This window comes from Cebidichthys violaceus, unplaced genomic scaffold, assembly GCF_023349555.1.
Source record: "Cebidichthys violaceus isolate CVI_PGR_0920_01 unplaced genomic scaffold, fCebVio1.0.p SCAF_1, whole genome shotgun sequence".
NCBI lineage: Eukaryota > Metazoa > Chordata > Actinopteri > Perciformes > Stichaeidae > Cebidichthys > Cebidichthys violaceus.
The window spans coordinates 9520054-9535804 of NW_027176262.1; the positions used below are offsets into that span (position 1 = coordinate 9520054).

The 15751-nt window shown below is 39.4% G+C and overlaps 1 protein-coding gene across 1 annotated transcript; it reads right to left on the reverse strand.

Annotated features, from left to right (window-relative positions):
- Positions 1-8795: 8795 nt before the first annotated feature.
- msantd4 (Myb/SANT-like DNA-binding domain containing 4 with coiled-coils) lies at positions 8796-14041 on the reverse strand (the record flags this gene model as incomplete). Its single annotated transcript, XM_068735206.1, has 4 exons — positions 8796-11814; positions 12618-12917; positions 13006-13101; positions 13745-14041. Coding segments are annotated over 4 exons (1452 nt in total), but the record flags the coding sequence as incomplete, so codon positions are not given.
- Between the last annotated feature and the right edge of the window lie 1710 nt (positions 14042-15751).

Genomic DNA, 15751 nt, shown 5'->3' on the forward strand with positions numbered 1-15751 from the left:
CCTCAAGAACAGCTGAAATGTTAAGCCTCACCAGAGTTTTAATGTGTATCTGTTCTGTTTATTTGAAGCCTCACTGTGTACAGTCTCTGCTGTTGTAGACCAGCTGTTACGGGGTTAAATTCCCTGCTGCGATTTTGTCATCTGGGCTCATTTTTTCAATCCGTGGGGACCCAACACTTCTAATGCAGAGCCATCACTGACAAGTATTTCCCATTATTTCCCATCTCTTTCACACAAAGAGACACGCGCACGTACACACACACATACACACTCACACATACACACAAACGCACACACACACACACAGCATGCTGGGTTATTACTGACAAGTATTTCCCATTTACCCAAAGATGAAGCAAAATAACAATTTTGAGGTGGTTCCGCCAACCTTTTGACCTTGCACCTTCACGTGCAAATGCACACACACACCTTCAATCTACCTCTTTTATTGTCACTGTGAAGCGACAGCAGCCTTTTCACCTTTTCATTTTTATTGGCTCATTTCATCTCAGTCTGTCTTTCCCTCCCTCAACTCTGCATTACTCTCATCGTGTTCTGCCCCTCCCCATTTCTCGTCTGTTCTCCCTCTCTTTTCCTCTGCTCGTTCTCTTTATCCTCCCACATCCTGTCATACTTCATTTATCCATTTTTCTGCATTCCTCTCTCTGGAGAATCCATTTCAAACCCTGATTTCTCATTCACAGCCCCTCTCTTACTTTTTCTTTGAGGTGTCTCTCATGATCAGATAGGAAATTGAATTCCACCAACACTGTCAGCACACACAAGCAGCTTGTGGCCATGCTGTTTTGTCCTTGTAGCTGTTGGACAGGTGGACTGCTGAGATGTGCACTTACTAGATTCCGTACACATTTACAGACTTTATGTCATACAAGACATTTGATGACAACGAATGAACACACATGTGACTCTACATGGCTGGATTGCTACAAATATTATTTTCTGACTGACTGAATAAATCTGACTTTTATTCATTTCTAATGCTATCCGAAAAGTTTGACTAAAATATGTTTGATTTAGATTAAAGAGTGAATCAAACGGAACTGATTACAAGTTGATTAAAAACCAAAGGTTTCTTTCAGTATGATTATCGTAGCTCTTTCCAATCGCAGTGAAAACTAAATATGTGCTGCTTTGCGGCCAAGTATTCCCTCATCCTGTGATACGTATATTTGACAATTTTTAAATGTAAACTAGGAGTGCAAGTCACCTTCTAATCATTGGCAAATCTCAGAAGAAATTGTAGAGAGGCTGATAGAGGAAGAAATACTACCAATGTGAATCACATCAAGTTTTTGAAGCTCGGTGAAAAAATCAGCATTTCCCCAGGGTGCTTTTTGAAACTAGTCACAGCTTCTTAAATCCAATGCCCAATGGTCACAACAATATTACCTTACATTACACGATAACAACATTTGGGTTGTGTATTAATCTGAAAGCCTGAAATATATCTTGCCCCTCCACTCTGTGTCAGAATATACAGCTAACATTGCCTAATTTAGAATGGCTGAAACTGAACCGCTGTACAAAGTGAACATCAAACCTTCATGCTCTTTTATTCCAACTAACATTTTAAAAACAATTTAAAATTGTGTAGCCTTTGCCATTATAATGTCACTCTCTTAAACAGCTTCGCTTTCCAGCTTTGAATAACTTCACACCAATCTCAAACTCCACAAAGTTCACCAAGAATTGTTTAATACAGAATGAGAAAAAGAAAGTGTTTTTTGAACATTAAAGCATGTGAACATGTTCAAGTAGAAAGCCGAAATACAATTACAAACCTGAAAATTTATTTCTAATTTCAATGTTCTAATTAAATTAGAACATTGTTTCCTTTAACTGTCACACATAGAGCATTTTAACTTGCCAAAATGATACAGCAAAGAGATTATTTAGTAGCATAACTGTATTTCCCACCAATTAAAGAAAAACCTCAGTAAAATGAAAATTGTACATAATTCTGCAGCAAGTCTGCGACCATAAGATCATCTCTAAGGTCGACATAAACTGTTTTCAAAATCTCAAAACACCTGGGTATACTGAATGTCAGACATGCTCTTAAGGTTTTAGACCCATCCATGGGCAGAGACCTTTTATCTGTAGCAAGAGTGAGATCTGTATGCTATGAGCAGGCAGCTTTTTAGTTTTTATCTTCGTCACCAGTGGAACAGTGAGCCAGAGGACCTTGAGGGCATCTCAGTCCGTGGACAATGTTTCAGTATATCCTTACAGCTTTCTCTGCTCTGCTGAGAATCCTTGATGTATTTCTTTCATTTTAGATGTAAAGCTCTGAACTGTACAATTGTACAGCCTAACTCGATTTTCCTAATTTGACTGAATTACCGTAATAGGTAAGGAAGGACATAATAAAAGAAGATTTTAAGTATTAGTTTAAAAAAAATGTAAAAAACAGTCCCACGGTATTAAAAATAAATATTGTAGTATTTTATTCTCCACCTGGCATTTGCTGCCATGTCTCAGACAATGACTGACACACAGCAGTCAGCCCAGTCACTGCATGCCTCCGGTGTTGAGGGAACCTTTTATATATATATTTCATCTCACAGGCAGACAACAAAAGAACCCTTTTTATTTTTTCAGAAAAAATAAACTAGTCTTTGTGATTCGATCTGTCCGCTTTGAGTTACGCCATGTGTGTAAGCGTGCATTGTTAGGGTGTCAACTTTCTCGCAGACACAGGGAAGGCCGCATGTCTCCTACTGCTGCGTCTTTAGTCAGCAGAGCAGGGCCAAAAAATAAGCTGGTTCGAGTTAAAATCAAATCAAAAGATATTTAATAACAAACAGAAGCTAAACAATTACAAACCGAATTAAAGCTGCGAGCAGCAATGAACGGGCCCTCGCATCCTCCCGCACGTCGGGGGTGCTGGCGGGGACTCCGGCCGGCATGGCCGTGAACGTCCGCGACCGTCGGACAGCGCGTCCGCGAGTCGGAATTTGTTTTCCCGCGTGGACCGCCTGACGCTGGAAATTATGCTTTGCAAATAGTCCACCGCGTCCTGTATCTGCTATGTGGCGCTACAGAACACGCGCAAACATGCATTATGTTGCTCTATATCAAGTGTAAACCGCATCTTGTAAAAGTCATGTAAATCGGATGCCGTTTGTCAGAAAACGCAGATTTCCTTTCGCCAGCAAGTGGCACTGTGAGTATTAGTGAAAATTAGCTTGCAGACATCCTCAGGCCATGAGTGTTATCAAGCATGGGAAGTTTAGGACAGTTTGGAACAAGTCCAGCTGAGTTACATCAGCTTTTTTGATGGGGAATCACGTAAAGTAGCCGCCCGCTATGGCTAAGCCATTCAACCAAACATAAAGCTTTTAATAATATTTAATCACAAAGGTTCTCAGATTGTAGGCTACTGACCAAATTTGAAGAGGATCAGACAAATTCCCTAGGAGGAGTTCGTTAAAGTATAGCAACTACGAATGGACAAAAATCTATCAAAAAATGACACAAAAATCAAAATCATAGCCGACTTCCGGTACGGTTTAGAGCATGGCCCCAAGAGACTTTTCTTGAATGAAGGTGATGCAAGTTTTAACCACACTGGCCAAACTTCTGGTCCACTGGAGAGTGTCTGACCAAAAGGATGTTTGGGAGTATTTAGTTGCCAACTGGAGAGTGGTGATATAATGAATATAATATAGTGAATTTTATGTTGTGTTTTTAGACGAGGAAATCTGTTATTGTCACTGTAAAGACACCTGTAAGCCTTGGAAGAAGGTCTCTCTAGTGTTCATCTTCCCACGAAATACTTTGATGACACTTTGTAATTGTTCACGACCAGATGTGTATTTTAATCACAGATTTTCCACTTTTATTTGAGTGAACCATGTTCAATACTGCCTATGGTTCACATTGAACTATGTATAATGCTGAGATATAGCCAGTTTGATGAGTGCAGGACTAAATGTGTCATTATGCACATAGTTACATACAGATTAATGACCGACCACGTTCCTCTCCTTTTCCTCAAAAAGCAAATACCACATGACCAAACAAAGACCTTTTCAATGTTATGAAACGGCCAACATGTCAATACAAGCGAGTGTAATGAGGAGGCTCTGGTTGGAACAGTCAGGCTACTTATTCACAATCTTAAACTCATAGCATTATTTTAGTGCCATTTGAAAAAACTCAGTAAATTAGTAAATATATACATATATATATATATATATATATACATATTTATACATATACATATATTTCTATACATATATATATATATATATATATATATATATACATACAGTATACATATATATATGTATGATTGACTATTGTATCTGAAGTTTTGTGTGTGTGTGTGTGTGTGTGTGTGTGTGTGTGTGTGTGTGTGTGTGTGTGTGTGTGTGTGAGACACAATTGTTCCGTGTTCTAATTTATGCAGAGTCCTGTCTCTCAAGATGTCACTGACATCTTGAGAGACAGGACTCCTTCTACTACTAGAAGGTATTCTCTACATATTGGACAAACCACTTGGCAGTCACACAGTGGAGCTGATCGGATTAGAAATACTACTTAGAGTTTCTTCTCATTATATCTAACTTTCTGATACCAGTAGATCATCAAGAAACATCGGGAAATGTCCATCGTTCGTGGAAGGAGAAAACGATGCCACTTTTCACGTTGTGACTGTCGTTTAATGACTTTCATGAATAGCTTTTGTTGGTTAGTTTAGCTGTAAAGATTAGTTCAAGTCTTGCAGCAGGTATACGGTAGGTATAGGTCTCTCTCTCTCTCCTCTCTCACAGGTACACACACCTATTGGGGTAAGTTTTTCCTCTTTGATTTTCTTGTATTGTTATTTTGTTATATTCAGTGCTTGAAGTGGAAAAAAGTGACAGTTCTCCCTTTTTTCAAATGTTGGTGTGTTTTTATGTTTAAATATCTGTTATTGTTACTGTAAAGACAACTGTACGCCTTGGAAGAAGGTCTCTCTAGTGTTCATCTTCCCAAGAAACACTTTGTAACAAAAATGATTTTGTGGAGCTGTTCTTGCCCACTAGAGAGTTGTGTCGATTCAGCATTTTTATATTAATGTTTTATGTTTAAATATCTGTTGTTGTTACTAGTAAGACACCTGTACGCCTTGGAAGAAGGTCTCTCTAGTGTTCATCTTCCCAAGAAATACTTTGTAACAATATTACTTTGTACTGTTTCTTGCCCACTAGAGAGTTGTGTCATATCAGCCATTTTTTATGTTTAAATATCTGTTATTGTTACTGTAAAGACACCTGTACGCCTTGGAAGAAGGTCTCTCTAGTGTTCATCTTCCCAAGAAACACTTTGTAACAAAAATGATTTTGTGGAGCTGTTCTTGCCCACTAGAGAGTTGTGTCGATTCAGCATTTTTATTTTAATCTTTTATGTTTAAATATCTGTTGTTGTTACTGTAAAGGCACCTGTACGCCTTGGAAGAAGGTCTCTCTAGTGTTCATCTGTAATGGAATGAGACCTCTGCTCGCAGGAGGCCGCGGACCTCTCGCTCTTTCGTTGTTGTTTGAGCAACAAAGTCACGCTAAGAAAAATCAGCTGGATCCGGCTTACAATGAAAAAGTATTTATAATTCACAAATGCTAAAAAGACAATTACAAACTGAATTACACTGTCGACAGTAAGGAATCGCGAAACCGAGTTCAAAGACTCTCCCCCCCTAACCGGCCAACAAACGCCAGTTTACAGTAAAGAAGATCGCCAAGAACTGAATAGTGTCTCTCCGAACAATGTTTTTATACCCAAAAGTCAACGGTTTACATTCAAAATCTAGTAACAACTTCAGTGGCTGGCTAAAATTCAATTGTCTCCTCCTGGCCTCAGACCATGCTCTCCATTGGTCCATATGATGATCCTGGTAATGTCCGTTGGTCCACCTCCTCGTAAAAGCTTCGTCCATCCGACCCCCACTTGACCACCGTCCTGTCTCCCGCGGCGCCGATTCACCTCCGACCCATCACATCTCCATATATGGTCATGAAAAACTCTGAAACTCTCGCCCTTCCTCTCCTTGCCCTCTCTCTACTCTAAACAGTCAACTACTATACTTCTAGTCTAATACATTCAATTGATTAAGATTGTGTGGTTTAACACTTTTGTAAGTAATATATGCTACACTTATACTATCCTTTACAAGTGAATATACTGTAAACCTATTATACATTACATAAGTGAATATTTTGTGAACATATGATATTTTATACTTTCTTTAGGTGTGCTTTAAATCAAACTATTGTACTTAAATTCCTCACACATCTTCCCAAGAAACGCTTTGTAACAAAAATTATTTTGTGGAGTTGTTCTTGCCCACTAGAGAGTTGTGTCGATTCAGCATTGTTATATTAATGTTTTATGTTTAAATATCTGTTGTTGTTACTAGTAAGATGCCTGTACACCTTGGAAGAAGGTCTCTCTAGTGTTCATCTTCCCAAGAAATACTTTGTAACAAAATTACTTTGTACTGTTTCTTCCCCACTAGAGAGTTGTGTCATATCAGCCATTTTTTATGTTTAAATATCTGTTATTGTTACTGTAAAGACACCTGTACGCCTTGGAAGAAGGTCTCTCTAGTGTTCATCTTCCCAAGAAACACTTTGTAACAAAAATTATTTTGTGGAGTTGTTCTTGCCCACTAGAGAGTTGTGTCGATTCAGCATTTTTATATTAATGTTTTATGTTTAAATATCTGTTATTGTTACTGTAAAGACACCTGTACGCCTTGCAAGAAGGTCTCTCTAGTGTTCATCTTCCCAAGAAATACTTTGTAACAAAATGACTTTGTACTGTTTCTTGCCCACTAGAGAGTTGTGTCATATCAGCCATTTTTTATTTTTTAAATATCTGTTATTGTTACTGTAAAGACACCTGTGCGCCTTGGAAGAAGGTCTCTCTAGTGTTCATCTTCCCAAGAAATACTTGGTAACAAATATATGACTTTGTACTGTTTCTTGCCCACTAGAGAGTTGTGTCATAACAGCCATTTTTTATGTTTAAATATCTGTTATATTTACTGTAAAGACACCTGTACGCCTTGGAAGAAGGTCTCTCTAGTGTTCATCTTCCCAAGAAATACTTTGTAACAAAAATTATTTTGTGGAGTTCTTCTTGCTCTTGTTCTTGACGTGACGTCTACGTGACGTGCGGTCACCAACGCGGGTGCGACAAGTGATACAGTCACCATCAAGGGATCTACGTGACGTGCGGTCACCAACGCGGGTGCGACAAGTGATACAGTCACCATCGAGGGATCTACGTGACGTGCGGTCACCAACGCGGGTGCGACAAGTGATACAGTCACCATCGAGGGATCTACGTGACGTGCGGTCACCAACGCGGGTGCGACAAGTGATACAGTCACCATCGTCCTTTGCTTTGAACCCGAAACTGGAAATAAATATACCTTATTAATTTGTAATATTCATGATGAAGATTGAATAATGTACCTTGGAGTTATAACAACTTTATTGTTCATTCCGAAGGCAAAATAGCCGCCACGTCAAGGTTCGTCAAGGTTCGTCAAGGTTCTTCCATGAAAACTCACCAATTTGATAACTTTTCATCACAAAGGCCTGAAGAGCATCATGACCAAATTTGAGGTTGATCCCATGAGTTCTTTAGGAGGAGTTCATTAAAGTACAAAGGCTGAAAACTGCAAAAAGTGACAAAAAAGCACAACATGGCAGGTTTACTGTAGTGCCCCCTAGTGGTTGAATTAAATAAAAATGTCAGGGTATGTTACAGGATGCGATGTGCACATAAGCTGCAAATTTGGTGATTTTAGGACAAATGGTTGGGAAGTTGTGTATTTTGATATATAAGCCACAACCCTAAGAAGTTTATTGGTCCATATCTTGTAAACGCAAAGAGATATCAAAAAGCTTTTGATAACTTTTGATGATGTAGATCCAATAATGATTCAGAGCAAATTCGGTTTCAATCAAAATCAGCGTGTAGGAGAAGTTTGCAAAAATGTGTTTGTCACAAAATTAAAAATTGCGGAAAATCTAAGAAGGCGGAGTTTAAGGATCTGAGAGACTTCTTTGTAGATCTAGAGGAGGTGGACATGCGTGTTGAATTTCAAGTAAATCGGACATACTGGCTGAGGGGCATCGCCGGTCCAAATTCTAGGGGGCGCTAGAGAGCCATTTATTTACACACAAATATGCAACCTATATCTATATACATATTCACCAGGCCTGACAAGTGTGCAAAATTTGATGAGTTTTCGAGTATGGCAAGTCTCCCAAATATGCGCCCGATGTACTATGTGTATTTGAATTTCAATAGGGCCTTCGCGGCCCGACGTTGTCGGTTGCTCGGGCCCTAATTACACTATTAATAACAAAACAAACATATCAATTTCATGAAAGTGAGGCCCCGTCTGAGCCACGAGACATGTCTGCATCATGGTCCGGAGGAGGTCTGAATCTCTCCTCAGATTTACAGTCCTTTTGTCCCCCCAAAGTTACATTCCTCAGCCTATCGATCAGCTCCACGATTGGCTGAAATCTGATAAGCTCCCCCTTGGATCCTGACCCATTGTCCTGGGCAGACACCTCTGTCAACTACTTTCTTCTACCGCAGGTTCACACCTCACATTCCTCAAACCCCCCTCACAGACACTCAATATACATACAATTAATTCCTCACAGCAAGTTTGTATAAGAATCTGTAGAAGCAGGTGATTTAAGAGTTTATAAGAGCTCTCTTGCCGGCTTTATTGTCTTTGTTCAATTCAAATTGTATGCCTCAATTCTGCAGTAAAGAGCTTTCATACCACTATGACACAAATACTATAAGCAATTTAAATATGAAATGCAAAAAAAAATAATTAACAAGTGTCACTGGGTTACATCATTGTACCGAAATCCTCCAAAAAGTTGACTCTTTAGAGATGCAGAGTTTGTAAAGCACATCAGTGCTCTCAAAGTGATTTTAAACACTTGTCTCTTCTTATTAGCCTGCATTGATCCAAGGAACCCCCCATTGGCTTCCTGAGGAGCATAAATACCGAAGAGACGAAAGTTTTTTTCTAATTATCTTCTCATTCTCTTTTACCATTATTCTTCAAAGGCAATACAGAGTACATCAAGGCAAGAGAGAGACCACAGAGGGTGGCCTTCAAAAGCAGTACTTTGGGGCTTGAATGGGTAACAGATTTTATTAAACTCTGATCATTACAGATTACAGATTTTGTCTGGAGGTCACATTTCTTTTCCTCAGCAAAAAATATCAAATAATTTATCAACACAGAGGTACATGGACTTAGTAAGAAATCATAAAAAAAACATTATAAGTACATATATATATATATATATATACATATATTAGAAGAAAGTAATAAAAGGGCTGCTAGGCCAGTTATGTGACCTGATATCAAGTTGCTTAAACAGACAAACATTAAAAAGGAGTTATTCTTTACAAAATAACCAAATGGGATAGTGGGTTTGATGCGTTGGACGACATAATCTTCAGTACACACTAGCAAAATATAGTTTCCAGCAGACAGTGGCACAACAAAACTGGAGAAAACAAAGCATTTAAAGGAATATTTAATTTACATTTTTCTAGCATGCACACCATAACTTCCAGTACCTGCCCATGGTAGATGTTCAGGCTCTTTTCGAAATCTTAATGGCAAAAACAGCACATCTTAATGGTCCTTTTTTTCACAGCAGACATTCTGACATGTCACAAAAGGAAGATTAACGGGTGTATATAATCAAATTAATGATGGCTGGATTCCATTCAAGATGCTTCAGTTTCAGGGTCCTGGTATTGCAGTCTGCTCTCACCAAATACTGTATGAATGACTCGACAATTTGTCATGTTAGATCATTTAGTGTGCAATAAGAACGCCTTTATGCTTTTCTGCGTGTCATTTGTTCGCCATGTACTCTGTACAGACTGCAAAGTAAATGTATCTGCCAAACAACGATGCCACTGTGGTTACGTTTTATCTGTACTTATGTTACGTTGTTTACGTACATATTGTACTTGGTTGATGTAGTTGAGCCCAACAATTGCGTTTTCTTAAACCTAAGTGAGACACATGGAAAGGCGTTTCACAAAATTAACCTTATAGTGTATAAATGCCACACGAAAAGTGCTGTATAAATGACATGCAAAAAGACAAAATGCGTACTAGTGACGTGCAGAAATGTGTTATACACCTTCCCATGAGATTGGGTTGGGTATTGTTTCACACTTTCACACTGTCATGACTTATTGAACAGTCATTGTAAATATTGTTAGTAACCCCTGTACTTTTGTTGCAATGACCAGACGGCAACCTCCAGTTCTGCCAAGTGAAGCCAATGAGGAAGTGTCTTAAAAAGTCACAAGCATTACCATGTCATTGATATTTTAACACAAGCACTTGACAGCAAAACATAAATATCATAAACATCTCTCTGTACAAGTAACAATATTGTGCTTTTGTTTTTGAATGTTGGAAGCTGAATTATACAAACGAGCACCCATGCAGTAGAAAAAATTGGCACGGATTTGGTGCATGAATGCAGAGTAAGACTACATGATTCCATTCTTTCATATATAACATTATAAAACATTTCTTCAAAGGTAAGGATGTTTTGCATTGATATCCCACCATGTCATGTTTAATACTGCACATTTTGTGCATTAGTGTATTTGGATGAGGTACTAAACATTTCATGAATCAAATATGTTCAAGGCTAACCAGCCAAACAAATCCTAGATTTTATCATCATGGCATCTTTTCTGTCCTATCACCCATTTTATGAAGACATCATAAGGCACTGCTTTATCATGTTGGTCATAAACATGACAGCCCTCTCTCTCAGTCTTCTCCTTGGCCAGATTTCAAGTCAGGAATGATCATTTAAGTGCCTCACACATCTTAAGGATGTGTGTGTGAGGAACTTGTTAAAGGAACAGCTGCTCATGCAATTCACATTCTGGGTTGTTTTCAGTATTAGTATAAGTACCCCTGAATCTGGTAAAAAATCTAATGTCTCTCTCTGTCTCTCTCTCTCAGTGGCCCTGATGATCTTTGTGCAGCTGCATTCTCTCTTTCTCCACTTGGAGGCGTTCTCTCTCAATCTGCAGTCTGCCTGCCTCAAATTTAAAAAACTGCAGCCTCTCTTTCTCCAGCTGCAGTCTCTCCTTCTCTAGTTTGATCCTTTCTGTCTCCAGATCCACCATTGGCTTCCAGCCTTTACTTTTTTTATCTCTCTCCCTCTGTCCATCATGAGTGGAAGACAAAGAAGACGTGGAGGATGAAGGCGGGCCTTGTTGTGGTGGCAGGTAAAAGGAGGAGTCGACCTGCTCTGATTGGCTGAGGAGCAGAAGCCTCAGCCTTTCCCTTTCCACCTGTAACCTCTCTCTCTCCAGCTGCAGCCTTTCCCTCTCTACCTCCATCTGACGAAGTCGCTCCTTCTCCACCACCAGTCGCTCTTTCTCCACTGCCAGGCGTTCAGTTTCCACAACCAGGCGATGTTTTTCCAGCTCTAATCGCTGTTTCTCAATGGCAACCAGAAACCCCGACCCCATGTTTTCATGATTGGTTAGTCCACCCAGAGCATGGGCCGGCGTCCCCATCACGCCACCAGCGAGTGGAAGGCCTCTGTTGGTAGTCGAGGTCGGAGCCTTTGAGGGGCTGAGCATGTCCAAGTCGTTGTGGGAGTAAACATCACCAACATGCCCCTCACCACGTGACTCAATGTCACTGAGGAGGGAGGGAATATCATCTTCATCTAATTCTCCATCTCCCATTTCGCCATCACCATCCAGCTAGAAGGAGAGAAGGAGGTTCTTAAAGGGGCACTCCACTAGTTTCACACATGATTTGCAAGTTTTCTTTGGAATTTGACCTACAGAGACAAAAAATCAGGAGATCTGTGCTTCTGCAGCTTTGATTTCCTTTTTCTGTATAAAGAATGTTTGGCAGTTTTTAAATGAATGTCTCTGAATACAGATGAGACTCAACGCGATTACCCCTTTTCCTACTGCAGATTGTCTGGCTGATATTATGAAGGGAAACAGGTTAATTACACTGTTAAGAGATAGAGCGGGACATTTTTTAGAGAATGATTGTGGATGATTGTAATACCACAGTTTGAACAGATGATGATTGTATATGTGAACACATCTAAATGCAATTGCAAAAGAAAGTAACATTTACATGTCATGTTCGAATAAATCTTAATTAATTAACACATCCCTTAATTTAATTTGATCTTTACCTTGTGGACCTAGATGAGCCCAATCAAAAAGACGGCTTAACGAGAGCCACTTGAGCAACGAAATGTGCTGGCATCATCACTGTGCTGTGTTTAACATAACTACCTCTGCCAATGAGGATATTAATTAAGCTAATGAACACATTAAAAACTACTTGCATCTCAATATAGGCAACTTGTCTTAACATGAACACTGTTAATGTGAGCTCTCTATCAAAAAACATGAAGGTATTTGAGGAAATCATTTTGTCCTCATTTACATGCTAATTTAATTAATGGACTCTAAGGTTTAATTAGAATATCTAATCTATAGTTATCGTACACGCACAGGCACAACTGTGTTTTGTTTCTTACTCGGTATTCACTGACATCGTCCTCCATCTTCACACCCAGCGGTCCCATCATGGCCTGCCCATTCGGTTCCCCGAGAGATGCCAGCTCCGGCCAGTCACAGTGACAGTCCTTCGAGAGGCATGAGAGGTCAAGCAGCTGGTCACACCCAGATCCCAGAGAAGCTGCCTCATGCTCAGGGGAGAACTGATCATACTCAGTCTTCAGGGCCACAGACGAGGAGGAGGAGGAGGAGAGAGAGAGCTCAGCCCGAAGCTGTTTTCTCTTCACCAGTGAACGCCAGTCCAGGTATCGACGCTTCACCTGCACAGGAGATTAGGAAGGAAAGGTACTGGTGTTTAATAGGTTATATATGTATAAAAGTATGATTCAAACATTGAAATAAACACACCTCAGCGGCAGTGCGTAGCTCTCCCTCCCCCAGGGAATTAACACCTTGAGCCACTTCCTCCCATGCCTGTCTCTTCAACTCATTAATGGCTGTGTTCTGTTCACACACAAAGAGAAGAGAAGCAAGACAGACAACAATTGTATTGTTTTATTCTAACAATTGTAACATGGCTGTCAAAATAACAGAACTGTCAGTTTTACAAAAAAAAAAGCTGACACGTCTGTAAAACAAAATGCTCCTCTATAGTACAGCCGGAGGATCATTTTGAGGCCAATACCATTGTAGATATTTGACACTTTACATTTTATTTCCACATATACAAAACATTTTTGACAAGGATCCCATATATTGGTTAGGAAAAATGAAATGTGTCAGTGCTCTCTGGTGGTGATAATAGAAATACTGCTAAATTATTTCAAATATATTTTCGCCTTCCTGCACTGCACTCATTTTACGTAGCAGCTGACCTATATGGGACCCGGTTGGTTGGTCTAGGTTTACTCTTTATCTGACTTATAATTGTATATTTGCTTTTTGGATATGCATGTCAGTTATTTGTGTCAAAGACAACGTTTTTTTATCCGTAATTATGAATGACGTTAAACAACTAGTTGGAAAACTATTTTCACATATTTAACAAGAGGTTACAAACGACTTAAAAGAAGTTGCTACTGTATAAGTGATAATTGGTTTGTGCTGCGGTTGATCTGTCTAAGAGAAGAGAAGAAGAAATCTATACCTGCTGTCTGGAGAACAACACGTCCGTCCTCTTGTGGATTTCCCTGATGAGTGTCTGTGTTTCTCTCACACTGTAGTTGCTCTTCCTCTTCCTCTTCAGATGCTTCACCTGCAGGAAATCCAGCTTGGCAGCAAGAAAGGGGACAGAAACCCCAGAGACACAGAGAGAAAAAGAGACAAGGAGAGACAACTGGGGGAGGGAAGCAAGAAGACAAGGGGAAGAGAGCGATGTCGGTATGAAGGGAGCAATAGAAGAAAAAAAGGAGTCAGAAAAGGGAGGGTGAATGGAAACAGGTGTACAAAGAATGAAAGATCACAGGTCAGAGTAAAGGGGGGATGTTATTTGTAAAGGTTAGTCCATGTCTAGGAGTGTAGCTTTCCTTCAAAATCACAGTGGTTTTCATCAGGGAGGAATCCCTCAGTGGCTTCAGTATTCCCTGTGAAGTTCTCCACCTGGGAGACTGATCCCAGCTGTCACACTAGATGCTGACTCTGTGTAATGGCATGTGAGAGAGAAGTGTGTGAAGTTGCATGAGGTCACACCTGGTTGGCTGGAGGATTAAATCATCAAAAGTCTTTTTCTTTTCCCAGTGTAGGGTTCACGTGTGCCTTGATGAGGCCCTGATTTGATGTAGCTAATTCCACAGAATATTAACACAAGACTTGCAGCGTTTTCCACCTTCATTCCCTGATCTGCACTGCTGCCAGTTGAGCGGACGCAGGTAGAGAAGCATCACAGGCTGAAAGGACTGTGCAGTCTTCCTGTATGCAAATCAGAGAGTAGATAATATTATTGAATAAAAAAAGACCTCTCAAGATATTAAAGAAATAGGATTACAATATGAAATAATACAAGGGCGTAATACACTACAACATAAATATTAAGTGCAATAAATTATTCTCTCACTATCTTTTGATGAAAAATGCAGACATGTTTGTTATTTGTCTCTTGAATTGGAAAGACCATAAAGGTGTTTTGTAATAAATCGAGAGGGAATAATCTTTTAAGATATTTCATCGTGTTACATTTTTAGTAAGGAGCTCTTTCATTGACTGTCTGTCAATATGAAGAAATGATTTTGAGGTTGTATGTAGGCTTGCAAATGCTGAGCTGTCCCAATTCAATACTGCTGATGTTTTAATTTTTTTCTGCAACACATTAACACACATTGTTATGCGATGGTTACTTATTCTACTAGGCTACTATAAGCAGACAATATCGACCACATATCGTATAGGTTTACGTTACTAAAATATTAAAATCACAAGTGTAGCCTTGGGAGGTTTATTGTATATTTGAGATGTGCAGTATGTGCTTCTATGTTATGCTCTCTTGTATCTCCAAAATATTTCGAGTTGAAAATAACGTGGTTTTTTTTAGGAACGATACGATATGAGACAGTGTTTTTCGAACCAAACGAGTTTCATCATCATTAACAGAAATGTAACGAAATCGTGTGTGTTGCCTATCCAACCACCACCTCCAATTAAACGTTATCTTTCCTATATTGTGAAGACAACTCACCTTACACACACAGATGTACCGCAATCAAAACAACATCGTGGAGGTACAATTTAATGGTGCTTTCAGGTACGACTCGGAAATTTAAAACCATATTATTGAAGCTGTAAATAGGACGGTATAAGTGGAAATTGGAAGGAATAATTTGGAAAAGCAAAATATAACTATATTTTGTGTATGCAGCACAGCGCTATTTTCACAATTATGTTACAAAAGATACATTTAATTGATTTTTAAAGATGACCCTTAGCTGAGAGGTGTTTTTAAAGTAGCACGATTGAGATACACCAGCTTCTCAGTCAATATGCTTCAGGATATCCTATCTCTCTCTTTGGTATCAAAAAATGTCATATTCATTGATGCCACAACACGTTTCTTTCGTTTTTACAACATCCCTGAGAGCACCCGAAGGTGTCGTTAGCTGTGTACAGTTTCGATCGCTCCTATTGGTCAATTCTCCACCGCGCCCACTTATGACGACATTGA